General features: G+C 40.5%; 1 protein-coding gene across 1 annotated transcript; it reads left to right on the plus strand.

Annotated features, from left to right (window-relative positions):
- The first annotated feature begins 10,459 nt into the window (after nucleotides 1–10,459).
- On the plus strand, nucleotides 10,460–11,419 carry LOC102131160 (olfactory receptor 13C7-like). Its single transcript, XM_005581332.4, has one exon. It carries the CDS (start codon nucleotides 10,460–10,462, stop codon nucleotides 11,417–11,419), a length of 960 nt encoding a protein of 319 aa, XP_005581389.3.
- The last annotated feature ends 16,501 nt before the right edge of the window (nucleotides 11,420–27,920 follow it).

Raw genomic sequence — 27,920 nt, forward strand, 5'->3', positions numbered from 1 at the left:
TGTTTTGGGGGAACAGATGTCCCTGTAACTCTTTGCCTCTTGGCTGCTTTTACCCACAAATCTCAGAAGAGAATGTTCCCTAAAGAAGATACATGTGAAGAATGACTACCGGAAAATTGAAGTACTTATGTAACAGAGCACTTCAGCTGTGATTGGACCCAATTAAAATGTTGAAACCTAGAACCCAGGGGAAGTGTGGCTTGAGGGGATGGAAGCAGAATGCTGCTGAATATACGAGGAATGATTTTTCTGTTTCTCCATTGTTCAAGTCTGAATTCACCTTTGTGTGCAGATGTTTCCTCTGTTTTGGGAAAAACACCCTAGGGTACCTCTGTGTTACAAAAATGTAAAGCCAAGATTCTACTCTTGAAAGGAGGCACTGAAGACACCATGGGACAGAACTTCATGACCCTGCCCATCTCCCTAGCACAGTGCTTCCCAACCTATGTCTTGCCTTGGAGCACATAGAAAATAATGGGATGTGTAGGCACCCTGGGGTGAGTGGATGAATCTTTTCATGGCTGAAGGCAATTCACCTGGGGGCTTAGGTCACCACAGGTTCTGCTTAGTAATCCCAGGAGGATTCCGACCTTCGTACGTCCGTAGCCTGTGGCACATTCGCTGAAATGTTCTGCCTGAAGCAGAATGTGTCTTCCCTTAGCCCCTGCTGAGAGGACAGTCATGCTCTCTCCTTTGGCTACAGATAATTGGCGAGTTGACCCAAACTGGGCAAATCATATTTTCTCTCCAGGGAATTTGCAATTTGGACATAGAGACAGCTCATAGTTGGCACAAAGCTCTTGAACTGTTAGACCATGTAAAGAGGGCACGAATGTGGCCCTGTGTCTAGCAAAGAAGAGAAAGCTGGTCTGCAGAGAGAGATGATAAAGCAAATGCACAAAGAGGACCAGACCTACATGAAACAGAAATAAAGGCTGCAATATTTAGGCTAGGTATTGGAGAAGGTTTTTCTTTTATTTTATGGGAAAATTTAATCCTGTAGAAAGAATAACAGGTATTCATCTTCCAGATCCAAAGATGATCTGCTCATGGCTGGTGTGTGTGTGTGTGTGTGTGTGTGTGTGTGTGTGTGTGTGTGCAATTTTTAATTTTTTAAATTTTCCTGGGTACACAGTAGCTATATATATTTATGGAGTATATGGGATGTTTTTATACAGGCATGCAATGTGTAATAATCACATCAGGGTAAATGGGGTATCCATCACTTCAAGCATTTATCCTTTGTGTTACAAACAATCCAATTATACTCTTTTAATTATTTTTAAATGTACAAGTAAATTATTTTTGACTATAGTCACCCTGTTGTGCTATCAAATACTAGTTCTTATTTATTCTATTTTTTGTACCCATAAGCCATCTCCACTTCCCCTCTACCCTCTCATCACCATTACCAGCCTCTGATAACCATCATTCTACTCTCCATCTCCATGGGTTCAATTGTTCTTTTAGCTTCCACAAATAAGTGAGAATATGCAGTTTTTCTTTCTGTGCTGCTTATGGCCAATCTTGTTCTTCTGATAGCCCTGTGGATTATTTCTCCCTCTCCTCAATTATTCTAAAGCAAATCCCAGATGGTAATAACATTCCATCTTGAAATATTTTGGTATTTATATCCATAAAAGATTAGTACTTTTTGTAAAACTATAAAGTACCATTTAATATTTAACATATAAATCACCTAAAACTCAATAATTCCTTGATATCATCAATTATCCAGCATTTATATTTCCAGAAATGCCTTATAAGTTATTTATTTCAATTTTTAAATTGAACCAGGATCCAAATAACAACATACATTGTGATTTGTCTCTGATATGGTTTGGCTGTGTCCCCACCCAAATCTCACCTTGAACTGTAGTTCACATAATCTCCACGTGTTGTGGGATATCATGGGAGGGACCTGGTGTGAGGTAATTTAATCATGGGGGTGGTTACCCTCCTGCTGTTCTCATGATAGTGAATGAGTTCTCATGAGATCTGATTGTTTTATAAGGGCCTTTTCCCCCTTTTGCTTGGCACTTCTCCTTATTGCTGCCATGTGAAGAAGAACATGTTTGCTTCCCCTTCTGCCATGATTGTAAGTTTCCTGAAGTCTCCCCAGCCATGCTGAACTGTGAGTCAATTAAACCTCTTTCCTTTATAAATCACCCAGTCTCAGGTATGTCTTTATTAGCAGTGTGAGAATGGACCAGGACAGTCTCTTTCAATCTTCATTTCCCCCTCCCTTTTTCTATATTTCCCTCTATCTCTGTTCCTACCACCAGCACCCTGCTTTTAGGCTATATTTTTTTGGGAAGGAATAGTTTCTCATTATAGGAAACTATAAAGTTTACCACAGTCTGATTTTGCTGATTGCAGTTCTGTGGTGTCTGTCTTTGTGTTTCCCATATATTGGTGATTAGATCTAGTTACTTAAGTTTTTTTCTTTTTTTTTTTTTGGTGGAGTTATGAGCTCATGGCTCCTGAGACCTTTTGCATGACACTAGTATCTTTGATGACTTCCTGCTATCTGTATGTCAAGATATTACAAGCTCAATATTCACACTTCCTTCCCAGACCTGAAACAACTATTTTGTCTAAGGAGCTCCTTTTTTCCTTTAATGGGGAATGGTATTTAGAAGTCATAATCTGAGTGCTAGGGTTACTATTGAGTTTCCCATGGTTTCTAAATGTTTCAGTGGAAAGAGCTATGAAAAATATATATATAATAATTGAATTATATGTATGCATGATATATAAATATATATTTAGATTTAGATCAAATACATAAATCATATATACATACAATTCAAATTAAGAGCTATAGATTTTTTACCTAGCTTCATTGATTTTATACCTATATCGCCTTCTTCTATATACTGTCTCCTCATTCCAGAAATGTTTGGAGATGCCTTGAAATTATACACACATAATGATGTCAGGAGTTAACATTGAGCACAGCTTCTGTAAAGGGCAGAATTCAATCAAGCTGTCCAGTGGTGTGTGTCTGGGAGTACTGGGGCTGATCATAACAGTTGAGGTGATGATGTGGGCTGTGGGCCCTTTTCTCTTGCTTGTTCCTGAGCTTCCTGCAGGAGATCTGAGTCTGAGAGTGAGGCACTGGGTGGCGGTGGGCTAGGAAATAGTTGCAAGATAAATTCAAGCCTGGAAAGAAAGATTCCAGACTGGAACCTCAGGGCATCTTGCAGCTTGGGAATAACTTTCCTAAATCGTGATGAGGGCGGTCACAGGGCCCTGCTCACCAGGAGACTTTGGCAAAGAAGGGCACATGATGCAGTCAAGAAGGAAGCTGGCAGATCACCTCTAAATGGGGTCCAAAGTCCTGAATTCTGCATGCCTGCTCTGCTCGAAATAGACGTTTCCAATATGTAAGAGCCACTTAGAAAAAAGAAGTTTGTTAAACATTTGGAAGGATGGAGTCACAGTCAAAAACTACGTATCTGGGGTCCATGGTCTCCAAGATTTTAATATCATGCTTCCTTACAATTTAAACTGTATTTGTTTATTGATTTATAAAGTATATAGGTATTCTACTGTACCAATATGTTATGGACATTTACAACGTTTACAAAAATAGAAGTTCAAAAAGATAGGACAAATATAAAGTAATTTTTTTTTTAAAAAAGAGCAAACATTGGACAAAATCAGAGGAAAATGAGAGTAGGCCACACATCCATTCATTCATTTATTCAGCATCTATGTATTGAGAGTCAGTTGTGAGTGAGGCCCTATTTTTATACTAAGGAGACATCTGTGAATAATACAGAAAAAAACTTACCTCTGTAAAACTTATATTCTAACAGGAGAGAAATAAGCAATAAACAATTATGAAAATAAATAGGATGTTAGAAATTTTATGGACTCAAGACTGCATAAAGGATAACTGAACACATGCATCTAATTTCATTCCTCCTAAAACCCATAAAAACTATAGTCTTTCTTTCTTTCCAATAAAATCCACAAGGTTAGGAGAAGAAGTAAGACATCAACAGTGAGAACACTGTGAAAGTAGGAATTGTGCTAATTGCCATAGCAGATCTGACAGAGCCAAATCCCAAGCCAGAAACTTGGAAAGGTAAGTGTCTTACTCCATTTTCTGCTGCTTTAATGGAATATCTGAGACTGGGTAATTTATAAATAATAGACATTTATTTGGCTCACAGTTCTGGAGGCTGTGAAATCCAAGAGCATGACACTGGCATCTAGTGAAGGCCTTCATGTTGCATCATCCCACAGCAGAAGGTGAAAGAACAAGCAAGTATATGAAACAAGGAGAGAAAGGAGGCCAAACTCCTGCAGTAACTCACTCCTACAATAATGGCATTAATCCATTCATGAAGGCTGAGCCCTCTTGGCTTAATCACCTCTTAAAGGTCCCATCTCTCAGCCCTGTTACCATGGCAATTAAATTTCACCATGAGTTTTTGAGGGGGCATTCAAACCATAATAATTGGCAACAACTAGATTTGTAGCACAGAGAAACTCACTGCACCAAGTACCTCTAGGACCGGGGTGAAGGAAGCACTGCTAAAAAAGGAAGACTAGGTGACAAATATGTAAGAAACAGAGTCCCTACACCCCTTCATTCATTCCATGACATTAGTCAACTATCTCTTGCCCACCCCAACAAAAGTTTTATTCTCTATAGAGGGTAAAATCATGGCTCTCTGGACTGGCAGAAAACAGCCACAGTTGAGAGCATGGATTCTTTACTTTTTCATGGAGTAAAAAAAAATTAGCATAAAAGATCAAGAATCAAAATGGCTTCTGATTGCACCAGAATTACCTTCAAATTCAGAAGGAAGATGATTTCCAATAAGTTCCTAGAATTCCACACACTACTGTGATGATTAATTTCATGTGTCAACTTGACTGGGTCATGGGGTGCCCAGATATTTGGTCAAATATTATTCTGGATATGTCTGTGAGGGAGCACCTGGATGAGATTAACATTTAAATGCATAGATTGAGTAAAGCAGATTGTCCTCCCTAATGTACTAAGCCTCATTAAATCAGTGAAAGGCTTGAATAGAACAAAAAGGATGAGTAAGAGGGAACTTTTCCTGCCTTTGAGCTGGGACATTAGTGTTTTCATCAGCTCTCCTGGCCAACCAGCCTGCTGACTACAAATCTTGGGACTTGTCAACCTCCATAATCAGATAAGCCAGTTCCTTACAACAAACACACACATACACACACACACACACACACACACTATTAATACGATTCCTCTCGAGAACCCTGGTTAAGACACCCACCAAATTATCGGTCAGGAGGTTAAATAAAAATATGTTCAGACACATAAGATTTCAAAAATGTGTATACAATACACTTTTTCTCAAGAAGTTATTCAAGGCTTGGTGAGTGGCTCATGCTTGTAATCCCAGCACTTTGGGAGGCTGAGGTGGGTGGATCTTCTGAGGTCAGGAGTTCAGAACCAGCCTGGCGCCCATGGCAAAATCCCGTCTCTACTAAAAATACAAAACTTAGCCGGGTGTGGTGGCATGCATCTGTAATCCCAGCTACTCAGAAGGCTGAGGCAGGAGAATCACTTGAACCAGGGAGGCAGAGGTTGCAGTGAGCCAAGACTGTGCCACTGCACTCCAGCCTGGGTGACAGAATGAGATTCCATTTCAAAAAAGAAAAAGAAAAAGAAGTTATTCAAGAAAGTGCTCTATCAAAATAAGAGATTAAACCAAGAAATAGAAAGAAATTGACAAAGGAAACAGAAGTTCCAACCCATAAGAGAGGTGTAAGGAGTCCCCGGGACAGTAAAAGGAGATCCTGGCATGACAGTTGTACACCCTGCAGAGAATGCATCCAGCCCAGAGGGCAGCCCTACGACTCCAGAGACTGGTATGTCAAGGACTCTCATTCATAGACCCCTGCTGCCTATGGTGATTAACTTGAGGACAGAATGCCCCAGTCAGCCTGGCCCACATTCTTTCCTGCACTGGCCTTATCTTGGCCATGCATGTATAAAATGCCCTCTTCTCTCTCCGTGTCTCGCTGACTGGGTTAGCGGAGGACACTCATTCCACTCCAGAGAGTATTCTGCTTTGATCTATTCCCAAGAGTGGGAAGAGGGCCATACTCAGAGCTTAGAAGCAGGAAACATAAAACAATCCACTCTCTCTGATGATATTTCTGCCAGATGTCTGGTACCTGGCCACACTACAGTACTGTCTGACTTACGCAGAAGGGACTATTGAAACTGACAGCTTAGATTCTCCGGTGAGTCTTCCCCAAAATAGTGGCAATATTTTTTTCAATCAAAAAGCTAGATTTGTCAGCCAGAATGACTATTATTAAAAAGTCAAAAAATAACAGATGTTAGTGAGGATGTGAAAAAAGGGAAATATTTATATATTGTTGGTGGGAAGGCAAGTCAGTACAACCTCAATGGAAAACAGTATCGAGACTTCTCAAAGAACTAAAAATAGAACTACTGTTCAATCTACTTTTTTACACAATGATTTTTTTTTTTTTTTGAGACAGAGTTTCGCTTTTATTGCCCAGGCTGTAGTGCAATGGTGCAATCTCGACTCACCGCAACCTCTGCCTCCTGGGTTCAAGTGATTCTCCTGCCTTAGTCTCCCGAGTAGCTGGGATTACAGGCATGCACCACCACACTCAGCTAATTTTTGTGTTTTTAGTAGAGATGGGGTTTCGCCATTACATAATTAATTATTTTCCTTTATGTAGATAATTAATTCTTTTCCTTTATGTATCTACATAAAGGAAAGGAATTAATTATGTAAAAAAGATACCCGCATTGGTATATTTATTGCAGCATTATTCACAACAGCAAAGATGGAATCAATCTAAGCATCTATAGACAGATGATTGGATAAAGAAAATGTCATCTATATACAAAATGGAGTACTCTTTAGACATAGAAAAGAAGGAAACCATGTGTTTTGCACAACATGGATGGAACTGGCCATGTTGGATGGCCAGTCTTTTAAGTTATGCAGCCCGGAAACAGAAAGTCAAATACCAGTGTGTCCACATGGACATGAAGTGTGGAATAATTGACACTGAAGACTTGGAAGTGTGGGATGGTGACGGGGGCTGAGGGAGGAGAAATTACTTAACTGGCATAATGTACATTATTTTGGGTGATGGTTGCACTAAAAACCCAGACTTCACCATATTCAGTATATCTGTGTAACAAAACTTCACTTGTACCCCTTAAATGTATTGTTTTAAAAGCTAGGTTTGTAATTGTTACTCCATTTTTCAAAATGGAACAATCCATTGTATACTAGTACATTGTAGAAGGTCAAACTGTGAAGGAAATGAAGGGAATACATATTAGCTTTCTCTTGCTGCATAACAAACCACCCCACTATCAGCAGCGTGAAACACCTCATTAGTAGCTCACAGTTCCGGAAGTGAGAAGGTTGGGTGAGTTAGGCTGCGCTCTGAGAAAATGTCAGCTTTCAAGCTCATTGCTATTGGTGGCAAAATTCAATTCCTTGTGTTTTTTAGACTATGGTCCCGGTTTCCTTACTGGCCTTCGCCAGGGGTCATGCTTAGCTCCTTGTGGCAGCTCTCTGGTTCTTGTTCGAGGCTCCCTCCATCTCACAATCAAGAAACAGCATGTGGAATCCTTCCCACACTTTGAATCTGGCTTCTCCTTCTGCTACTAACCAGAGAAAATTATTTTTAAAGGGCTCACTTGATTAGGTCAGACCTCGCTGGACAATCTTCTAATCTTAAAGACAACTGATTTGGAACTTTAGTTACATTGACAAAATCCCTTCACAGCAGTACCTAGGTTAGTATTTGATCACCGCACGAAGGGAATTGTGTGATCATGTGGGGGATCATTAAGATTCTGCCTACCACAAAATGATTTCCATAGAAGTCAAAATAATGGTCACTTCTGGAAGGGAGGGAATAAGGAAATATAATTGGATAAGAAAATAAGAGGGGCTTCTGAGGTTCTGGAACATCCTAATTTTAACCTGAGTGCAGGAGGGGGACATGGTAGTATATTTTCTTATTTTTTCTTGAATGGTTTACATATGCTTTTTACTCTCTTTTGTATGTATATCTCACAAAAAGAAAAAAATTCAATGCAAGACAAAATGGCTTATGACTATGAATGTGGCATGTACTTGATTCTAGGAGTTTTAGAGCTGGAGTATAAGGCAGGCATGTTCATTTGTGAAAGAGGTGGTCAGGATTGCCCAAGCATTTTTGCTAAACTGGGCAGGCTCTTCTTGCACACCAAGAACATCTGTGGAATGAGAGCTCATCACATGTGCCACCTACCATCTCCGGTATTAGAATTAAATGGGAAAGGGAAAACTGGAATGTGATTAAGAAACTATAGTGTATCAGGAAACAGTGATCCACATTGAAGATGCTTCTGGTTGCTGCCTGGGCAGTCACAGCTCTCAGTTTTGGATCTCAGAAGTGGAGGTTACTAGATCCCAGTGATAAATCAGCACTGCTCTCACAAATGCACAGATATAGTATACTCATGCACACACACACACACACAGGAAAGGACTGAGCTGTTCGCAACAGGACACCACTTCTGTGATCAACTGCTTTTTTTCAAGTCCACAGCTGCCTTGCCTCTGAAACTGTCTGGTAGAAGCCATGACCAGATTCACTTATGACCCTTTAAAGGTCTGGTCTGGGTAGGAACTGCCTAACAGAACCTATTTGGTGGGATGCAGACAAGAGATCTTCTAGGTCACTGGCTTTCATCCAAACCTGAGATCCTAAACCCTTTGAATTTGTAAATGGCCAAGGGGACTAACCCACAGGGATTTGTCCTGTGTGGTTTCACATTCCCCCAGATCTATCATGGACTCTGGTGACAGTTCTCATGGACTGGGGGTTCTTGTTAATTTGGGGAGGGCTAGGGTGATCCTTTCTCTCTAATACTTTCCAATAGCCCAGCAAAATGGGTAGGAAGAGAGGGAAGAGAGAAGAAAGTATTTCTGGAGAAACTTCAGAGTAATTGGATCACAGGGACATAATCCCAGATGTATAAGAAGTTTCTTGACTTGGTAACTTGAATTTCCAAACTTTAAATGACTTCAGGGACTAGAATAATCCCAATAGCAGGATGGGATTTAAGTGGCTTTGTATGAGCAATGAATGGTTTCTGTGGATTTTACCAAAACACAGAACAAAGACAAGAAAACATTCACCCATTTCAGGCACTAACTCATCTGGCTGCTGCTTTCTGACCAGATTGGCTATGTCTGGCTTTTGGACTACTCTCAGAGCCCAGAGAAGTAAATTCGAATCAACACATTTGTTGAAAAGGTAAGTGAGCACTTTTAAAACAATATAGAAACTCTTGTGGGCCCAGCTCCATCCCCGGTGGCATACCTGGTGACTAAGTGGCACAGGGGGAGTTTTGAAGGAAATAGAAAAGGATGTCTCCATGGTGCAGCAGTCCAAGAATGAGAAATCCATGAGACCATTTAGTCCCTGGGATGGAATATCTCTGATAATAATCTATTCCAAAGTAAGCGTCGGGAAATGAAGTTCCAGAGAAGAAAAAGAACTTCACGATTCCCGTGCATTGATTGGTTGGCAAATGCCAGTCCTGTTAATACGTGCTCCAGAAGAGTCTGGCAAGTGAGTGAGTGAATGGACAAATAGCCCAGGGCTCCGTAGATCTCGGAAGCGATCTAGAAAAGAGGAGGCAGAGAGCATCTTAAAGTGCTCACAGGCCGGGTGCCGTGGTTCACGCCTGTAATCCCAGCACTTTGGAGGCCAGGGTGGCAGGATTGCTTGAGTCCAGGAATTTAAGCCCAGCCTGGGCAACAAAGTGACACCTCGTCTTGACAAAAAATTAAAAATTAGCCAGGTGTGGTGGCACAGGCATGTGGTCCCAGCTACCTGGGAGATTGAGGCAGGAGGATCGCTTGAGCCTGGAGGTTGTGGCTGCAATGAGCTGTATTTGCCCTACTGCACTCCAGCCTAGGTAATGGAGTGAGACTCTGTCTCAAATAATAATAATAATTTTAAAAAGTGCTCACAGAGCAGAATGGTCAGGGATTGGGGATGAGGCGTACCAGTTTTTTCTACCAGTCCTAGGTCTCAAGGGGAAAAAACGTACAAATTGAATATAACATTTCTTGCCAAAATTGAGCAAAGTGAATCATCCACACCTGTAACTTGAAGTAAATGTGTGATGCCTGTCTTAAATATGATGAGGAAAATTAAATCTAATCAGGTGACATTTGAAACCTCTCTATGGGGTGGCCAAATACCACCAAGTAGATTTTGATCAAATTTCCTGCATTTTATTTAAAGCAATATAGAAAACCCTTTGAATTGTCAGAGATGTTCTCCAATTGCTCAGCAAGTCTGGGCTTCCTCACTGGCTGTCTGGGCACTTTAGGCATCAGAGAATCATGGAGCTGGCCCTCTGAGTTTGTGCAAGTGACATAGAGACACCATGGTCAGTTCCAATCAGACCTCCCCTCTGATGGCGTTTGTTCTCCTGGGCCTCTCTGCCCATCCAAAGTTGGAGAAGACATTCTTCATGCTCATCCTGCTGATGTACCTGGTGATCCTGCTGGGCAATGGGGTCCTCATCCTGGTGACCATCCTTGACTCCCGCCTGGACACACCCATGTACTTCTTCCTGGGGAACCTCTCCTTCCTGGACATCTGCTATACAACCTCCTCAGTCCCACTCACCCTTAATAGCTTCCTGACTCCCAGGAAAACCATCTCCTTCTCAGCCTGTGCAGTGCAGATGTTCCTCTCCTTTGCCATGGGAGCCACAGAGTGTGTTCTCCTGAGCGTGATGGCATTTGATCGCTACGTGGCCATCTGCAACCCCCTTAGGTACTCTGAAGTCATGAGCAAAGCTACTTATGTGCCCATGGCTGCCAGCTCCTGGGTAGCTGGAAGCCTCACTGCCATGGTGCAGACATCCCTTGCAATGAGGCTGCCCTTCTGTGGAGACAACATCATCAACCACTTCACCTGTGAGATTCTGGCTGTCCTGAAGTTGACCTGTGCTGATATCTCTGTCAATGTGATCAGTATGGGAGTGACCAATGTGATCTTCCTGGGAGTCCCGGTTCTGCTCATCACTTTCTCCTATGTCTTCATCATTGCCACCATCCTGAGGATCCCCTCAGCTGAGGGGAGGAGAAAGGCCTTCTCCACCTGCTCTGCCCACCTCACTGTCGTGATCGTCTTCTATGGGACCATCCTCTTCATGTATGGGAAGCCCAAGTCTAAGGACCTGCTGGGAGCAGACAAACAGGACCTTGCAGACAAACTCATTTCCCTTTTCTGTGGGGTGGTGACCCCCATGCTCAACCCCATCATCTACAGCCTGAGGAACAAGGACGTGAAGGGTGCTGTGAGAAGCCTGGTATTTCAGAAACGCTTCCCACAGTGATGGTGGAGGGGTCCTGATGACTCTGTGCTTTCTGATTGCTCCCACCTGAGAGTCTCAGAGGACAAGGTGAAAGACCAAGTAGATCAAAGGTTACATAGGTAACCTCATTACACAGAATCTCATTACATAGAAGGGCTCTGTAGGAACAGGAAACATTTAATGCATCTCCACCAAAGTATGTTCTTGTTTGTCTAATCTTGTAGTTCTCATTCTCCGTGATAGATACTGAACGAATTGATGTCAAGCAAAAGTAACTCTTCACATTTTTATTGTTGGATGAATGAAAAGCTCTAGTCTGTAGGTCTTTGATTCAATTGCTCCATGGCTTCTTTCTTTGAACATATTTGAACATATTTGGCTGCTGCTTTCTGACCAGATTGGCTATTTTTGGCTTCTGGACTACTCCCAGATCCCAGAGAAGTAATTTGAATCAACACATTTGTTGAAAAGATAAGCGAGCACTTTTAAAAGAATATAGAAACTCTTGTGGGTCCTTACTTTTATGTTACCTTTCAAGCTCTTCCTACTCCATATTAAATAATAGTTTTATTTTTCTCTTCATTGTTTTTTGTTTTTTTTTTCTCCTTGTCATATAAATTCTTTAAACTGTTTGCTGAATTTTTCTGTCTCTGTATCTTCATAAATTAACCTGTAGCTTTGTCTCTCTCTCATCCTCACTCAGAGTCCTCACCAGAAAATCATTCATGGTCTTGGAGAAGAGAGGGGAGTAAGGAAGGTGTGGCAAAATTGATGCAAGGGTCAAGGGCACAGGCCTCTTTTCTTTTTCCTTTTGGAAGATATCGTTCATCCCTGGGCTCTGTCCTAGATACCAGTGGCCTCTCATGAGCCATCAGAGTAATGCAAAAACCGAAAAAAGTCCAGGAGGATCAAATAAATTGTATTAACCACCTGACTTGGCTTAACCAAGCATGCAGCCAAGTGGCAGCCATCACTTGTTTTTCACTGAAGAATCCCTGAAGCCACATAGTAGTCAGAGGAAGATAGAAACAATGCCCACCAGGGGCATCTAAGAGTCACCCACATGATTGTGAGGAATTCCAAGTCGGCTCCAAATAGTGATCAGTCTAGAAGTCCAGTTAAAAGGATCAGCAGAACAGAAAATTTCTGACATAAACTTTTAACCCCATAGAAACAAACTGACAATTAAAATAAAGATCCTAGCACTTTGGGATGCCAAGGCGGGCAGATCATCTGAGGTCAGGAGTTCGAGACCAGCCTGGTCAACATGGTGAAACCCCTATCTCTACTAAAAATACAAAAATTAGCCGGGCGTGGTGGCGCATGCCTGTGATCTCAGCTACCTGGGAGGCTGAGACAGGAGAATCGCTGGAACCCGGGAGGCAGAGGCTGCAGTGAGCTGAGATCATGCCACTGCACTCCAGCCTGGGTGGCAGAGTGAGACTCCATCTCAAAAACATAAAAAAATAAACAGCCTTGGCTGGGCGCAGTGGCTCACGCCTGTAATCCTAGCACTTTGGGAGGCCGAGGAGGGCAGATCACGAGGTCAGGAGATTGAGACCATCCTGGCTAACACAGTGAAACCTCGTCTCTACTAAAAATACAAAAAATGAGCCAGGCGTGGTAGCGGGCGCCTGTGGTCCCAGCTACTCGGGAGGCTGAGGCAGGAGAATGGTGTAAACCTGGGGGGGACGGAGTTTGCAGTGAGCCAAGATTGCCCCACTGCACTCCAGCCTGGGCGACAGTGTGAGACTCCATCTCAAAAAAATAAATAAAATAAATAAATAAATAAATAAATAAATAAACAAACGGCCTTTGCTGGAAATCAGTTAACGTGGGGAGATGGTGAAAATGTTAAAGAAAATTTTCAGTAGTTTTATCAATGGAATTAAAGAGGCTTTTGAATCAATAAAACAAGAGTTGTCTATAAAAAAAAGAGGCTAGGAGAAAAGATATCTGAGCAATAAGAACATTTTCTTGGAAAAAAAAGTTCACAATTATTGAACAAATACAATTCAATAGATAGTATTTAAGACAAATCTTTTTTTTTTTAATTTATTTATTATTATTATACTTTAAGTTGTAGGGTACATGTGCATAACATGCGGGTTTGTTACATATGTATACTTGTGCCTTGTTGGTGTGCTGCACCCATCAACTCGTCATTTACATCAGGTATAACTCCCAATGCAATCCCTCCCCCCTCCCCCCTCCCCCCCCCCATGATAGGCCCCGGTGTGTGATGTTCCCCTTCCTGAGTCCAAGTGATCTCATTGTTCAGTTCCCACCTATGAGTGAGAACATGCGGTGTTTGGTTTTCTGTTCTTGTGATAGTTTGCTAAGAATGATGGTTTCCAGCTGCATCCATGTCCCTACAAAGGACACAAACTCATCCTTTTTTATCGCTGCATAGTATTCCATGGTGTATATGTGCCACATTTTCTTAATCCAATCTGTCACTGATGGACATTTGGGTTGATTCCAAGACTTTGCTATTGTGAATAGTGCCGCAATAAACATACGTGTGCATGTGTCTTTATAGCAGCATAATTTATAATCCTTTGGGTATATACCCAGTAATGGGATGGCTGGGTCATATGGTACATCTAGTTCTAGATCCTTGAGGAATCGCCATACTGTTTTCCATAATGGTTGAACTAGTTTACAATCCCACCAACAGTGTAAAAGTGTTCCTATTTCTCCACATCCTCTCCAGCACCTGTTGTTTCCTGACTTTTTAATGATCGCCATTCTAACTGGTGTGAGATGGTATCTCATTGTGGTTTTGATTTGCATTTCTCTGATGGCCAGTGATGATGAGCATTTTTTCATGTGTCTGTTGGCTGTATGAATGTCTTCTTTTGAGAAATGTCTGTTCATATCCTTTGCCCACTTTTTGATGGGGTTGTTTGTTTTTTTCTTGTAAATTTGTTTGAGTTCTTTGTAGGTTCTGGATATTAGCCCTTTGTCAGATGAGTAGATTGCAAAAATGTTCTCCCATTCTGTAGGTTGCCTGTTCACTCTGATGGTAGTTTCTTTTGCTGTGCAGAAGCTCTTTAGTTTAATGAGATCCCATTTGTCAATTTTGGCTTTTGCTGCTGTTGCTTTTGGTGTTTTAGACATGAAGTCTTTGCCCATGCCTATGTCCTGAATGGTACTACCTAGGTTTTCCTCTAGGGTTTTTATGGTATTAGGTTAAGACAAATCTTAAAAGGAATTTTTAAATTAAAAATAACTTTTTGGCGGGGCCCGGTGGCTCAAGCCTGTAATCCCAGCACTTCGGGAGGCGGAGGCCGGAGGATCACGAGGTCAAGAGATCGAGACCATCCTGGCTAACACAGTGAAACCCCATCTCTGCTAAAAATACAAAAACTTAGCCGGGCGAGGTGGCGGGCGCCTGTAGTCCCAGCTACTCAGGAGTCTGAGGCAGGAGAATGGCGTGAACTCGGGAGGCAGAGCTTGCAGTGAGCCGAGATCGCGCCATTGTACTCCAGCCTGGGCAACAGAGCGAGATTTCATCTAAAAAAAAATTAAAATAAAAAAACAACTTTTTAAAAAGCTTTTATTTTAAGTTCAGGGGTACGTGTGCAGGATGTGCAAGTTTGTTACATAGGCTGCTCTCCTAGACTTAAAGGGGAAAAAAGGACAAGGAGGTTTAAATTCAGAAAAAATTAGAGGCATGGAAGACAGACCAGAGGAACCCATTATGAAATTCATAAGAAGAAAACAGAGCAGATGAAAACAAATAATGTTTAAAACCAAAAAAGAAACATTTCCTCAAACAGATGTTTTAGGTCAAAGATACTTGCACACGCATGATTATAGCAGCACAATTCGCAATTGCAAAATTGTGGAACCAACCCAAATGCCCATCAATCAACGAGTGGATAAAGAAACTGTGATATATATACAATGGAATACTACTCGGCCATAAAAAGGAATGATTTAACGACATTCACAGCTACCTGGATGAGATTGGAGACTATTATTCTAAGTAAAGTAACTGGAAAACCAAACATCGTATGTTCTCACTGATATGTGGGAACTAAGCTATGAGGATGCAGAGGTATAAGAATGATACGATGGACTTTGGGGACTTGGGGGGAAGGGTGGGAGTGGGGTGAGGGATAAAAGACTACTAATAGGGTGCAGTGTCTACTGCTTTGGTGATGGGTGCACCAAAATCTCACAAATCACTAAAGAACTTACTCATGTAACCAAACGCCACCTGTACCCCAATAAACTATGGAAAAATTAAAGAAAAAAAGAGAAGTTTTAGGTCTTTTGTTCATAAACGGTTCACCACCAGGTAAGAACTGTGGCAAAATAGATACCTTATCTAGATCCAAGGATATGTTTTGATTTCCATATGTAGCAGGATATTTCTAGACTTTTCCATAGAAGAAAACAGATTACCTAACAAGGAATAAGGATCTGACTGCCACTGGCCTTCTGCTCTGCAGTCCTGTATGTAGAAGTCAGTGGAACAATGTTCACAGAGCTCTGAGGGAAATGGGTTAAGGGTCAGAAGTTCTACACACAGACGACCATTGCACAGGCCTGAAGGTTAAAAAGACATTTGCCATTATGTGAAAACGAAGAAAGTACACACCTCTCTAATTTTGTTTTGAACAAGAAATTTGATTTAAGAAATTCAACAAAGAGTTAAAAATAAATGACTGCAAGAATGAGGGAGACACAGTGTATGTATACAATGCAGTGAAAAATAATGAACCGCAAAGACCCATAAAGTCTAATTAATTCTTGATGCTGAATTGCTGATTCCATTACCCATGGAAAGTTGAAAAAATGGTCAAAAACATGACCCCAAACTTTCAAAGAATGGATGATTTCTGTGTTATCTGTGGTTTTCATAGGATAAAATAATATGGAGACCTTGCCAAATCATTTTCTGCATAACAGCTCCTTGAGGACAGTAATTACATCTGTCCTATTTATTTTTCTACTCTTCATAGCAATTACAGTGCTGGGTACACACTAAATACTCAGTAGGTATTTGCTGAGTATGGAATGAGTATTCTGACACCAAAATTTAATAAAGACAATGCAAAAAAATGATATAAATGAAAACATTTTTAATGTGTATTAGCTGATGAAAGCCAATGTGTATTAAACAAATAACATACATTACCCACCGGCGTATTCTTAGGAATAGCAACATGGCACAACATTAGAAGAAGTCTTATTTTTAATGTTTTTATAATGGAGAAGTTCAAACCTCTATATGAAAATTAGAAAGAATAGATCATTAACTTCAGGTATTTTTATCCAGATTCAGTAATCACCTCGTGGTATATCTTGTTCAGCCATGCACCTCCTCACTTCTCCTCACTTGCTTGAATTATGTTGAAGCAAATCCCAGATCACGATAGCATTTCTTTTTTTTTTTTTTTTTTTTCCGAGATGGAGTCTCACCCTGTTGCCCAGACTGGAGGGCAATGGCGTGATCTCGGCTCACTGCAACCTCCACCTCCCAGGTTCAAACGATTCTCCTGTCTCAGCATCCCAAGTAGCTGGGATTACAGGTGCACACCACCATGCCAAGCTCATTTTTGTGTTTTTAGTGGAGACGGGGTTTCAACATGTTGGCCAGGCTGGTCTCAAACTCCTGACCTTGTGATTCGCCCGACTCGGCCTCCCAAAGTGTTGCGATTACAGGCGTGAGCCACCACAGCCAGCAGCATTTCATTTTTAAATAGTTTAGTGTGTATCTATAATAAATGGTAGACACTCTCTTTTTCTCTTTTTTTCAAGATAAGGTCTCACTCAGTCACCCAGGCTGAAGCTTAGTGGCATGACCACAGCTAACTGCAGCCTCAAATTCCTTGGGCTCAGGTGATCCTCCCACCTCAGCCTCCCAAGTGGCTGGGACTACAGGTGTGCACTACCACACCCAGCAAATTTTAAAGTTTTTTTATAGAGACCAGATTTTGCTGTGGTGCCCAGGCTGGTCTCAAACTCCTGGACTTGAATGATCTGCCCACCTCAGCCTCCCACAGTGCTAGGATTACAGGCATGGTCTTTTAAGCAAATTAAATTACCAGCATCACACCTTTTAAATATTATGTTAATATCATACCACCAACTCTTCACTCACTATTCACATTTATCCAAATGTCCTTTTTTTTTTTTTTTTTTTTTTTGAGACAGAGTTTCACTCTGGGCAATAGCCCAGGTTAAAGTGTAATGACGTGATCTCAGCTCACTGCAACCTCCACCTCCTGGTTCAAGCGATTCTCCTGCCTCAGTCTCCCAAGTGGCTGGAATTACAGGTATGCGCCACCATGCCCAGTTGCTTTTTTTGTATTTTTAGCAGAGGCGGGGTTTCACCATGTTGGCCAGTCTGGTCTTGAACTTTTGACCTCAGGTGATCCACCCGCCATGGCCTCCCAAAGTGCTGGGATTACAGGCGAGAGAGCCTCTGTGCCTGGCCCCAAATGTCTTTTAAATATATTTCTTTTTCAATTTGTTTAACTTAAGATCTATAAAAGGTCCATTATAATTAGTGGATAAATCTCTTTTAATCTATTTTTCCCTTTATTGCCTTTGTTTCCTTACTGTGTGTGTCTGTGTAAGAAACTGAGTTGTTTGTGCTGGGGAATTCCCCACGGCCTGCATTTTACTGATTGCTTTCCTGTGATATGTGTCTCCTTTTCCTGCATACCAGAGGTTAGATGGAGAAACTTAACAGTTTTTTGTTTTGTTTTGAGACAGAGTCTCACTCTGTGACCCAGGCTGGAGTGCAATGCCACAATCTCAGCTCACTGCAACCTCCACCTGCTGGGTTCAAGTGGTTCTCCTGCCTCAGCCCCCCACGTAGCTGGGATTACAGGTGTGCACCACCACACCTGCTAATTTTTGTGTTTTTAGTAGAGATGGGGTTTCACCATGTTGGCCAGGCTGGTCTCAAACTCCTGGTCTCAAGGGATCCACCCTCCTTCCTCTCAAAGTGCTGGGATTACACGTGTGAGCCACCACACCTGGCCAAATGTTTTCTTTTAGCTGTAGCTAATGACTCATGATTCCTAAGTCCTTTTCACATGCCGCTAATAGTCTTTGATGGCTTCCTTGCTTTCTGGGATAAGAAGATGATTCAGGTTCAACTTTTCTGTTTCCTGTGCCAGCCTGGGAATCAGCGATTTCTCCAAGAGCTCTGGTTCTTTTATTGGAAAATGATGTTTAGATACCATAATCTGAGTTCTAGAGGTGTTCCTTGCTACTGAATTTGTCATCATTTCTAATCCCTTTTCATGGAAAATGTCAGAAAATATAGTTTTGTTCTTTTTTTTTTTTTTTTAAGGTAAACTATGACAATTTACACTGATACTTCCACCTTATATTCAGGTCTATAGTTTCCAGATAACCTCAATAAATATACATTTGTAGCTTCTCAATGTATCAAAAATCTTGATACTCAGTGACACTAACATAATTGATCATTTGATGTACTCCACAAATATATACACAAAATAATTTTGGAATAACAATACTAATACTACCTTCATCAATAGGAATACTAAAAAAAAAAAGAAAAAGCTTAAGATTCTAAAGAACTTTTCCTCTTATTCTTGTTTTTTATTTTTTGTTTTGTTTTATATTCCTTTTCTCCTTAGGGTAGTTCCTGCTAGATATGTACAAATTATTGATTTTTAAAGTTAGTTGGGATAATTCCTCTCTTATAGTTATTTGGTTTATGTATTTCATTTTGCTTTTGAATTTTGCTTTTTTCCATCTTCTAATTATAAAAATGCATGGCTCTAAAGTCAAATCTAGTCGAGTGCGGAAGCTCATGCCAGTAATGGCAGCACTTTGGGAGGCTAGGTGGGAGGACCACTTGAGCCCAGAAGTTCAAACTCAGCCTGGGAAATATAGTGAGACTTTATCTGCATAAAAATTTAAAACTTAAGAAAAAATTCCTCAAGCATGGTGGCACATGCCTGTAGTCCCAGCTACTTGGGAGGCTGAGGTGGTAGGATTGCTTGAGTCCAGGAAGTGGAGGTTGCAGTGAGCCAAGATTGTACCACTGCACTCCAGCCTGGGCAACAGAGTAAAATCCTGTTTCCAAAAAAAAAAAGAAAGAAAGAAAAGAAAGAAATAAAAAGAAAAAATAATTTTAAAAAATCAAAGTCAAATCTACAAGAGAAGGTATATTTAATGAAATCTAACATTTATCCTTGTCCCCTTTGTCCCGTTACCTTCCTCACTTACAGATAACCACTTCTCAAATTTAGTGGTTTATCTTTCCATGTAAAAAATATAATATATGGATATATTCATATTCTCCCACTTAAAAGATAGCACACAATACATGCTTTCTCCACATTGCCTTCTTCACTCAATGGTAATTCCTAATGATTACTCCATAGTTGTACATAGAGATGGAGAAGTCACATTTGAGTAAGTTTGGGGAATGTAATTACTACAATATATTATTCACCAACTCACTTTCTCTGCCCCAGCCCTTTTCACTTCAGTAGATTTGCTCCAGACTTCTAACATTAATAAATTGTGAATAGGTCCAAGATTTTATGAGAGGCAATATCAGAATAATTACGTTAGAAGTTAAGTTTGGATGCTGAGCCTGGCTCTTCCTCAAATGCCCTGCATTGTCCAGGGCAAGACCCTTCCTCCCTGACTCACAGTCTCCACAATTGTACAGTGATCTCAGATTATTCTCAGCTCTTAAATTATCTGATTCTCATACAATATCAATATTCTCTTCAACCATGGGAGAATCACCAAGCAGCAAGGGGTGGGGCTAAAGGAATTTGAGCCAAGTAATGTCTCGCTGTAAAACTGCAGCACAGACCACGCCTTCCTCCTCAACAGTCTATTTGCACACTGCACACTTTCCAGCAAGTCTGAGGTGTATCTTTGCCGACACTATGGCCACCACGGTGCTTACTTGGGCACAGACAAAACTGGGTTCTTGATGGTCTCATTATATTTGAAACAGGCAAAAGATGTAACTTCTGTCATCCGAAGTACTCACCCTCAGGGCCTCTGGAGGGAAACCTAGAGTCTTTAGCTGAACCTTTAAGATCTTCCAAAATCTTCATAGACCACTAAATTCCTTCTTACATCCTGTCCTCTAATTATACTACCCCAGACCTTATTATCTACATCAATGACCAACCATACATTTTCAAACACCTTGCCTTTGAGCTGTTTTGAGTTTAGAATGTCCTCTCCTTCTCCATTTATTACCAGTGAAAATGCTACTATTTGGAGATCAGCTTAAATATCACTTTTTCTGAGAAGACTTCCTTGACTCTAAGTGAGGGCTAATGACTCCTTCCTTTGCCTGCCTATAACATGTTGCTTCTAATGCAAAGTTAGCACTGACCTTACTCAGCCTTATTTGAATTATGGACATACCAGTCTCCTCCTCTAAACTATGAGCTCCTTAAAGACAGGCTACATGTCTGGTATACATCTATGCAATCGCCCCAGTTGCCCACCATAGAGCTTGGCACACAGTAAGAGCTCAACAAATGCTTATTAAAATGAAAGAAATGTATCTCAGAAATCCCAGTTCTTGCTATATAAGCAAGCGACATAAGGGTAAATTTCTACCAAAAAACACATACAAGAATGTTTATAACAGCTTTACTAATAGCCAGAAAATGGAAATAGCACAAAAGTCTATCAACAGTAGAATGAATACATAAATTCTATTATACTTATTTAATGGGATGCTGCACTACAATTAAAAAAACAAGCTACTGATTTCTGCAGCAAAACTTGCAGTACATATGAAAATGTGATACATCAACAACGTGAATGTATCTCACGTTATGATGTATAAAAAGATACACACAAAGGATTATATACTATATAATTCCATTCATATAAAATTTTAAAAAAGCAAAACTAATAGATGTTAACAGATGTCAGAATAGTGTTTTCCTCTAGGAGAGAGGGAAGAGAGGGGAATGTAATTGAGGAGGGAAGTAAGAGGGGTTTCTAAGGTACTAGAACATTCTAATTTTTGACCTGGGTAAGGGGTGCATGGTGTGTATTTTCATATTTTTCCTTGAATGGTATGCATATGCTTTTTTTTTTTTTTTTTTTTTTTTTTTTTTTGACAGTCTTGCTCTGCTGCCAGGTTGGAGTGCGGTGGTGCGATCTTGGCTCACTGTAACCTTCACCTCCCGAGTTCAAGCAATTCTCCTGCTTCAGCCTCCTGAGTAGTTGGGATTACAGGCATGCGCCACCACACCCAGCTAATTTTGTATTTTTACAAAACACAAACCATTCTGTTGGCCAGGATGGTCTCTATCTCTTGACCTTGTGATTCCGCCCGCCTCAGCCTCCCAAAGTGCTGGGATTACAGGCGTGAGCCATCGTGCCTGGCCTGCATATGCTTTTTATACTCTTGTATATATAATATATCTTACAAAAAGAAAAAATTCAATGCAAGGCATAATGGCTTATGACCATGAATGTGGCATGTATTTGATTCTAGGACTTTTAGAGCTGGTGTACAAGGCAGGTGTATTCATTTGTGGAAGAGGTGGAAAGGATTGCCCAACTCTTATTTCTTGCTGACACTGGGCAGGCTCCTCTTGTACACCAAGGACATCTGTGGAATGAGAGCTCATCACAACAGCACCAGTATTAGAATTAAATGGGAAAAGGAAAACTGAAATGTAATTAAGAAACTATAGTGTATCAGAAAACAGTGATCCACATTGAAGATGCTTCTGGCTGCTGCCTGGGCAGTCACAGCTCTCAGCTTTGGATCTTAGAAGTGGAGGTTACCAGATCCCAGTGGTAAACCAGCAATACTCTCGTGAATGCACAGATAGAGGATACTCACGCACACACACACAGGAGAAGACTCAGCTGTGCACAACAGGATGCCACTTCTGTGACTGACTGCTCTTTTTGAAGTCCACAGCTGCTGTGCCTCTGAAACTCTCTGGTAGGAGCCATGACCAGGTTTATTTATGACCCTTTAAAAGGCTGGCCTGGGTAACAGCTGCCTAATAGAACCTATTTGGTGGGATACAGACAAGAGATCATCTAGGTTGCTGGCTTTCATCCAACCCTAGGATCCTGAATTTGGAAATGGTCAAAGGGACTGAGCTACAAGGATTTTTCCTGTGTGGTGGGCTTCACAGTCTCCCAGATCTATCATGGACTCTAGTGAGAGTTCTCATTGACGGGGGTTCATGTTAATTTGGGCAAGGCCAGGATGATCCTTTCTCTCTAATGTTTTCCAACAGTACCACAGAATTGGTAGGAAGAGAGGGAGGGAGGGAAGAAACTATTTCTGGAGAGACTTCAGAATAATTGGATCATGGGGACATGATCCCAGATGTATAGGAAGTTTCTTAACTTTGTGACTTGAATTTATAAGCTTTAAATCACTTCAGAGACTAGAAAAGACCCCATTACAGAGTGGAATTTAAATTGCTTCATATATGCAATGTGTGGTCCTTTGTGGCTTTTGCCCAAACACAGAACAAAGACAAGAAATGTAACTTTCACCCATTTCAGGTGCTAACTCATCTGACTGCTGCTTTCAGACAAGATTGGATATTTATAGCCCCTTATCAACATGTTTAATGATAAAAACAAAGGGGGCAACTTTTTAAAGATTTGTAACTCTTTTTTGCTCACAATTCGAACTCTTCTTGACTCAGCCCCATCCCTGGCCTCAGATACAGTGGCACACGAGGAAGGACAAGAAAAAAAACACTTCTCAGTGTTGCAAAAGGAAGTCCAAGAGAGAAATGTATGAGAACATTTAGTTCCTGGGATGGAATATTCTGTAAAATAATCTATCCCAAAGTGAGCAATGTGGAAATTGGGGCCCAGAGAGGAAAAGGGACTTAATGATTTCCATGCATTGAGTGATTGGCAAATGCCAGTTTCCCCAGTGCCTAAGTCTGATATCTTCCTATTAACTTATAATCCTTGAGTGAAGCTGAACCATCATCACATTCACAAGGGCAAACCTAGAGATTTCCCTGCCTGTGTCAATATGAGGAAGCACTTTCTGGCAGTCAGAACTGTGCAAAGAGAAAAGATGAACCTGGGCAGGCAATGAGATGCCTTCTCAGAAAGAGATCAAACAGATAATAGGAAGGCAAGTGGTGACAAGCTGGGATGTAGTCAGAGAGTCAGAATAAATGACAGGAGGTGCCTTCCCTGCAGATAAGACATGAGAAACAACTAGAAATAAATGAAAAGACATAAAGACAGATAAGTTCTCCTGGGAAAGAGCCAGCTCCAGGAACAGGTGACCAACATACTCGATTTACCCTGGATGAGAGGTGAGAAAAAACATTGCTCCAGGCACACAGAGGGCCAGACTCTCCCAAGTTGAGCTTTGCTGTCTTCTCAGGTGAGGCTACACATTATTATTACTCAGGCAGACCAACTCCAAACTGACAAGAATGGCACCTGTGGTTCCAGGAGATGACGGCAGCTTCCCATTCTTGTTTCCTCCCGTATAGCCCTTCCTGTCCTTCAAGTCATTCCCTGAAAAGACTTCCTGATCCCGTTCACCACCCAAGTCACTGTATATAATCTTTTGGGTCACCCATCTCCCTCCCCAAGCACCTAGGAGCCTCCCACACTCTGGCCAGGTTGAAGCCATCTCAGTCCCTTACAAACACTGTCATGGCTCCACACACCAAGTGCTTCAGAAGAGTTGGCTGGTGAATAGACAAATGCTTAAATACTGCTGGGTTCTGTCTATATTGTGAGAGAGAACTGAGGAAGAAGAATAGTTCAGTATCTAAAAGTAACTGGAGCTAGTTGCAGTGGCTCATGCCTGTAATCCCAGCACTTTGGAAGGCCAAGGCAGGAGGATTGCTTGAGGTCAGGAGTTTGAGACCAGCCTGGGCAACATAGTGAGACCTCATCTCTACAAAAAATAAAAAATTAGGCAGGCACAGTGGCATGTGCCTATAGTCCCAGATACTCTGAAAGCTGAGGTGGGAGGATCACTTGAGCCCAGGAGGTCAAGGCTGCAGTGAGCTATGGTCTCACCACTCTACTCCATTCTGGGTGACAGAGTGAGACCCTGTCTATAAAAAATGAATGAATAAGTAAATAAATAAATAAGAAAAAAATAAAATCTCCTATTGAATGATAAAAGACAATTGATAGATGCTATTACTTAGAATTATCTGAAAATGATTTTTAAAGGAGTATAATAGAAATTCCTCAACAAACAATTATAAACATGTTTGGGACAAAAGAAAAAAAGAGAAAGTCTCAGCAAATAAATAGAAGATATAAAGAAAAAAGCAAATGGACATTTTAGAATTGAAAAAAATGCAACAACTTATTTTTAAAACTTAATAGATAGGCTCAACAACAGAATGGAGGGAAAGGATTAAAGAACCAGTGAACTTGAAGACAAAACTTTGGAAATTACCCCAATCCCAACAACACTGAAAAAATCCACTGATAAAAAAATGAAAGGAGCCATGAGACCTGTAGGATTATAACAAAAGATCTAATACATGTGTCATCATAATATGGAAAGGAGATGAGAAAAGTGGAGCTAAAACAGTATTTGAAAAAATAATGGCTGAAAATTTACCAAATTTTTCAAAATACATAAACCTCCCAGTCCAAACTCCAAATTGGATAAACCCAAAAAATCCACATCAAGATACATCACAGTCAAACTTCTGAAAACTAAAAGACAAAGAAAAAATATTGAAGCAGTGGAAGAGAAAGAACACTTCATCCACAGGGAAAAAACAATTTGAAGAACAATGAATTTCTCACAAGAAACGAAACAGGCTCAAAAGGAGTGGTGCAACATTTTTCAAGTACCGAAAATAAAGAACTGTCAACCCATAATTCTATGTCTAGTGATGTAAGAATTCAGTCCTTCAGGAATGAAAATGTAATGAAGACATTCTGTGATGAGGGAAAAGTAAGAGAATTTGTAATCAGCAACTCTACCCTAAACTAATGGCTAAACAAGTTCTCTAATAGAAAAAAAATTATAAAATAAAGTAACCTGAAGCACCAGGAAGAAAGAACAATGGAAAGAATAAAATATGAGTAAATGAAAATGAAATCAGTAAAGGAGCAGGATACAAAAATTAATACCCCAAAATCAGTAGTGTTTCTATAACACCAGTAACAAACTAGCTGAAAAAGAAATCAAGAATGCAATTTTATTTACAATAGTCATACCAAAAATACCTAGAAATAAATTTAACTGAGTATGTAAAAGACCTCTACAAGGAAAATTATAAAATTACCACACTTACTCAACGTTGTACTGAAAGTCCTAGCCAGAACAAGCAGGTAAGAGAAAGAAATAAAGGACATTCAAGTTAGACAGGAGGAAGTAAAATTATTCTTGTTTATAGAAGAAGACATGACCTTATACAGAGAGAAACCTAAAGACTCCACCAGAAAAAAGCCCACTTAGAACCAAAAAATGAAATCAGTAAAGTAGCAGGATACAAAAATTAACACACAAAAATCAGTAGTGTTTATATACGCCAATAACAACTAGCTGAAAAAGAAATCAAGAATGCAATTTTATTTACAATAGTCACACCAAAAATACCTAGAAAAAAAATTTAACTGAGGATGTAAAAGACCTCTACAAGGAAAATTATAAAATTCTGATGAAAGAAATTAAAGTGGGTCCAAAACAATAAAAAGACATCCCATGTTTATGGATTGGAAGAATTCATACTGTTAAAATGAATGATCATACTACCAAAAACAAACTACAGCTTCAATGAAATTCCTATCAAAATATCAATGACATTCTTCACAGAAATTTTTAAAAGTCCTAAAATTCTTATGGAGCTACAAAAGGCCCTGAATAGCCAAAGTAATCCTGAGCAAAAAAAAAAAGTTGGAGATATCACACTATGTGACCTCCTACTGCAGCTATTGTGGCCAAAACAGCATGGCACTGGTGTAAGAAAAAATATATAGAACAATGAAACCAGCTGGGTGGGGTGGCTCACGCCTGTAATCCCAGCACTTTGGAAGGCCAAGGCAGGAGGATCACCTGAGGTCAGGAGTTTGAGACCAGACTGGCCAATATGGTAAAAACCTGTCTCTACTAAAAATATGATAATTAGCCAGTTATGGTGGTGGGTGCCTGTAATCCCAGCTTCTCAGGAGGCTGAGGCAGGAGAATTGCTTGAACCCAGGAGGCGGAGGTTGCAGTGAGCTGAGATCACTCCATTGCACTCCAGGCTGGGTGACACAGTGAAACTCTATCTCAAAAAAAAAAAAAAAGGGGGAGGGCCAGGTGTGGTGGCTCACGCCTGTAATCCCAGCACTTTGGGAGGCCGAGGTGGGTGGATCATGAGGTCATGAGATCGAGACCATCCTGGCCAACATGGTTAAACCCCATCTCTACTAAAAATACAAAAATTAGCTGAGCGTGGTGGTGCATGCCTGTAGTCATAGCTACTTGGGAAGCTGAGGCAGGAGAATTGCTTGAACCCAGGAGGCGCTGGTTGCAGTGAGTCAAGATTGCACCACTGCACTACAGCCTGGTGACAGAGCAAGGCTCTGTCTAAAAAAAACAAAAAAACAAACAAAAAAAAAACAGTGAAACAGAATACAGAACTCAGAAATAAATTCACATATTTATGGCCAACTGATTTTTGACAGAGATGCCAAAAACATTCATTGGGGAAAGGACGGTCTCTTCAAAAAATGGTGTTGGTAAAACTGGATACCTATATGCAGAACAATGAAACTAAGATACCCATCTCTCATCATATACAAAAATAAACTAAAGATGAATTAAAGACCCAAAGTTATGAAACTACTGGAAGAAAACATAGGGAAAACACTTTAGGACACTGGTCTGGGCAAATATTTTTATGAAGAATGCAGAGACAACAAAACCAAATGCACAGGCAACAAAACCAAAAATAAACAAAGAGGATTATATTACACTAAAAAGCTACTGCACTGCACAGGAAATGATCAACAGAGTGAAGAGACAATCTGCAGAATGGGAGAACATATTTATCTGACAAGGGATTAATATCCAGAATATACAAATAACTCAGTGGCCAAAAACAACAACAACAAAAACACAGTTGGCCCTTGAACAGCAGTTTGAACTGTACAGGTTCACTTATACATAATCTTTCTTCTATCTCTGCCACCTCTGAGACAGCAAGACAAACCCTCCCTTCTCTACTTCCGCCTCCGCCTACTCAACATGAAGACAATAAGGATGAAAACCTTTATGATGATCCACTTCTACTTAATGAATAGCAAATATATTTTCTCTTCCTCATGATTTTCTTAATAGCATTTTCTTTTTCTAACTTACTTTATTGTAAGAATAGAGTATATAATACATATAACATACAAAATATGTGTTAATTGAATGCTTATGACATTGGTAAAGCTTCCAGTCAAGAGTAGCCTATTAAGTTTTTGAGGAGTCAAAAGGTGTCATGGATTTTCAATTGTGCTGGGGGTTGAAGTCCCTAACCCTCACATTGTTCAAAGGTCAACTATAATATGATTT

This window comes from Macaca fascicularis, chromosome 15 (assembly GCF_037993035.2).
Source record: "Macaca fascicularis isolate 582-1 chromosome 15, T2T-MFA8v1.1".
In the NCBI taxonomy this organism is placed as follows: Eukaryota; Metazoa; Chordata; class Mammalia; order Primates; family Cercopithecidae; genus Macaca; species Macaca fascicularis.

Coding starts and splice junctions, on each gene's coding strand:
- LOC102131160 (XM_005581332.4), top strand. CDS start 10,460: ATGGTCAGTTCCAATCAGACCTCCCCTCTGATGGCGTTTGTTCTCCTG.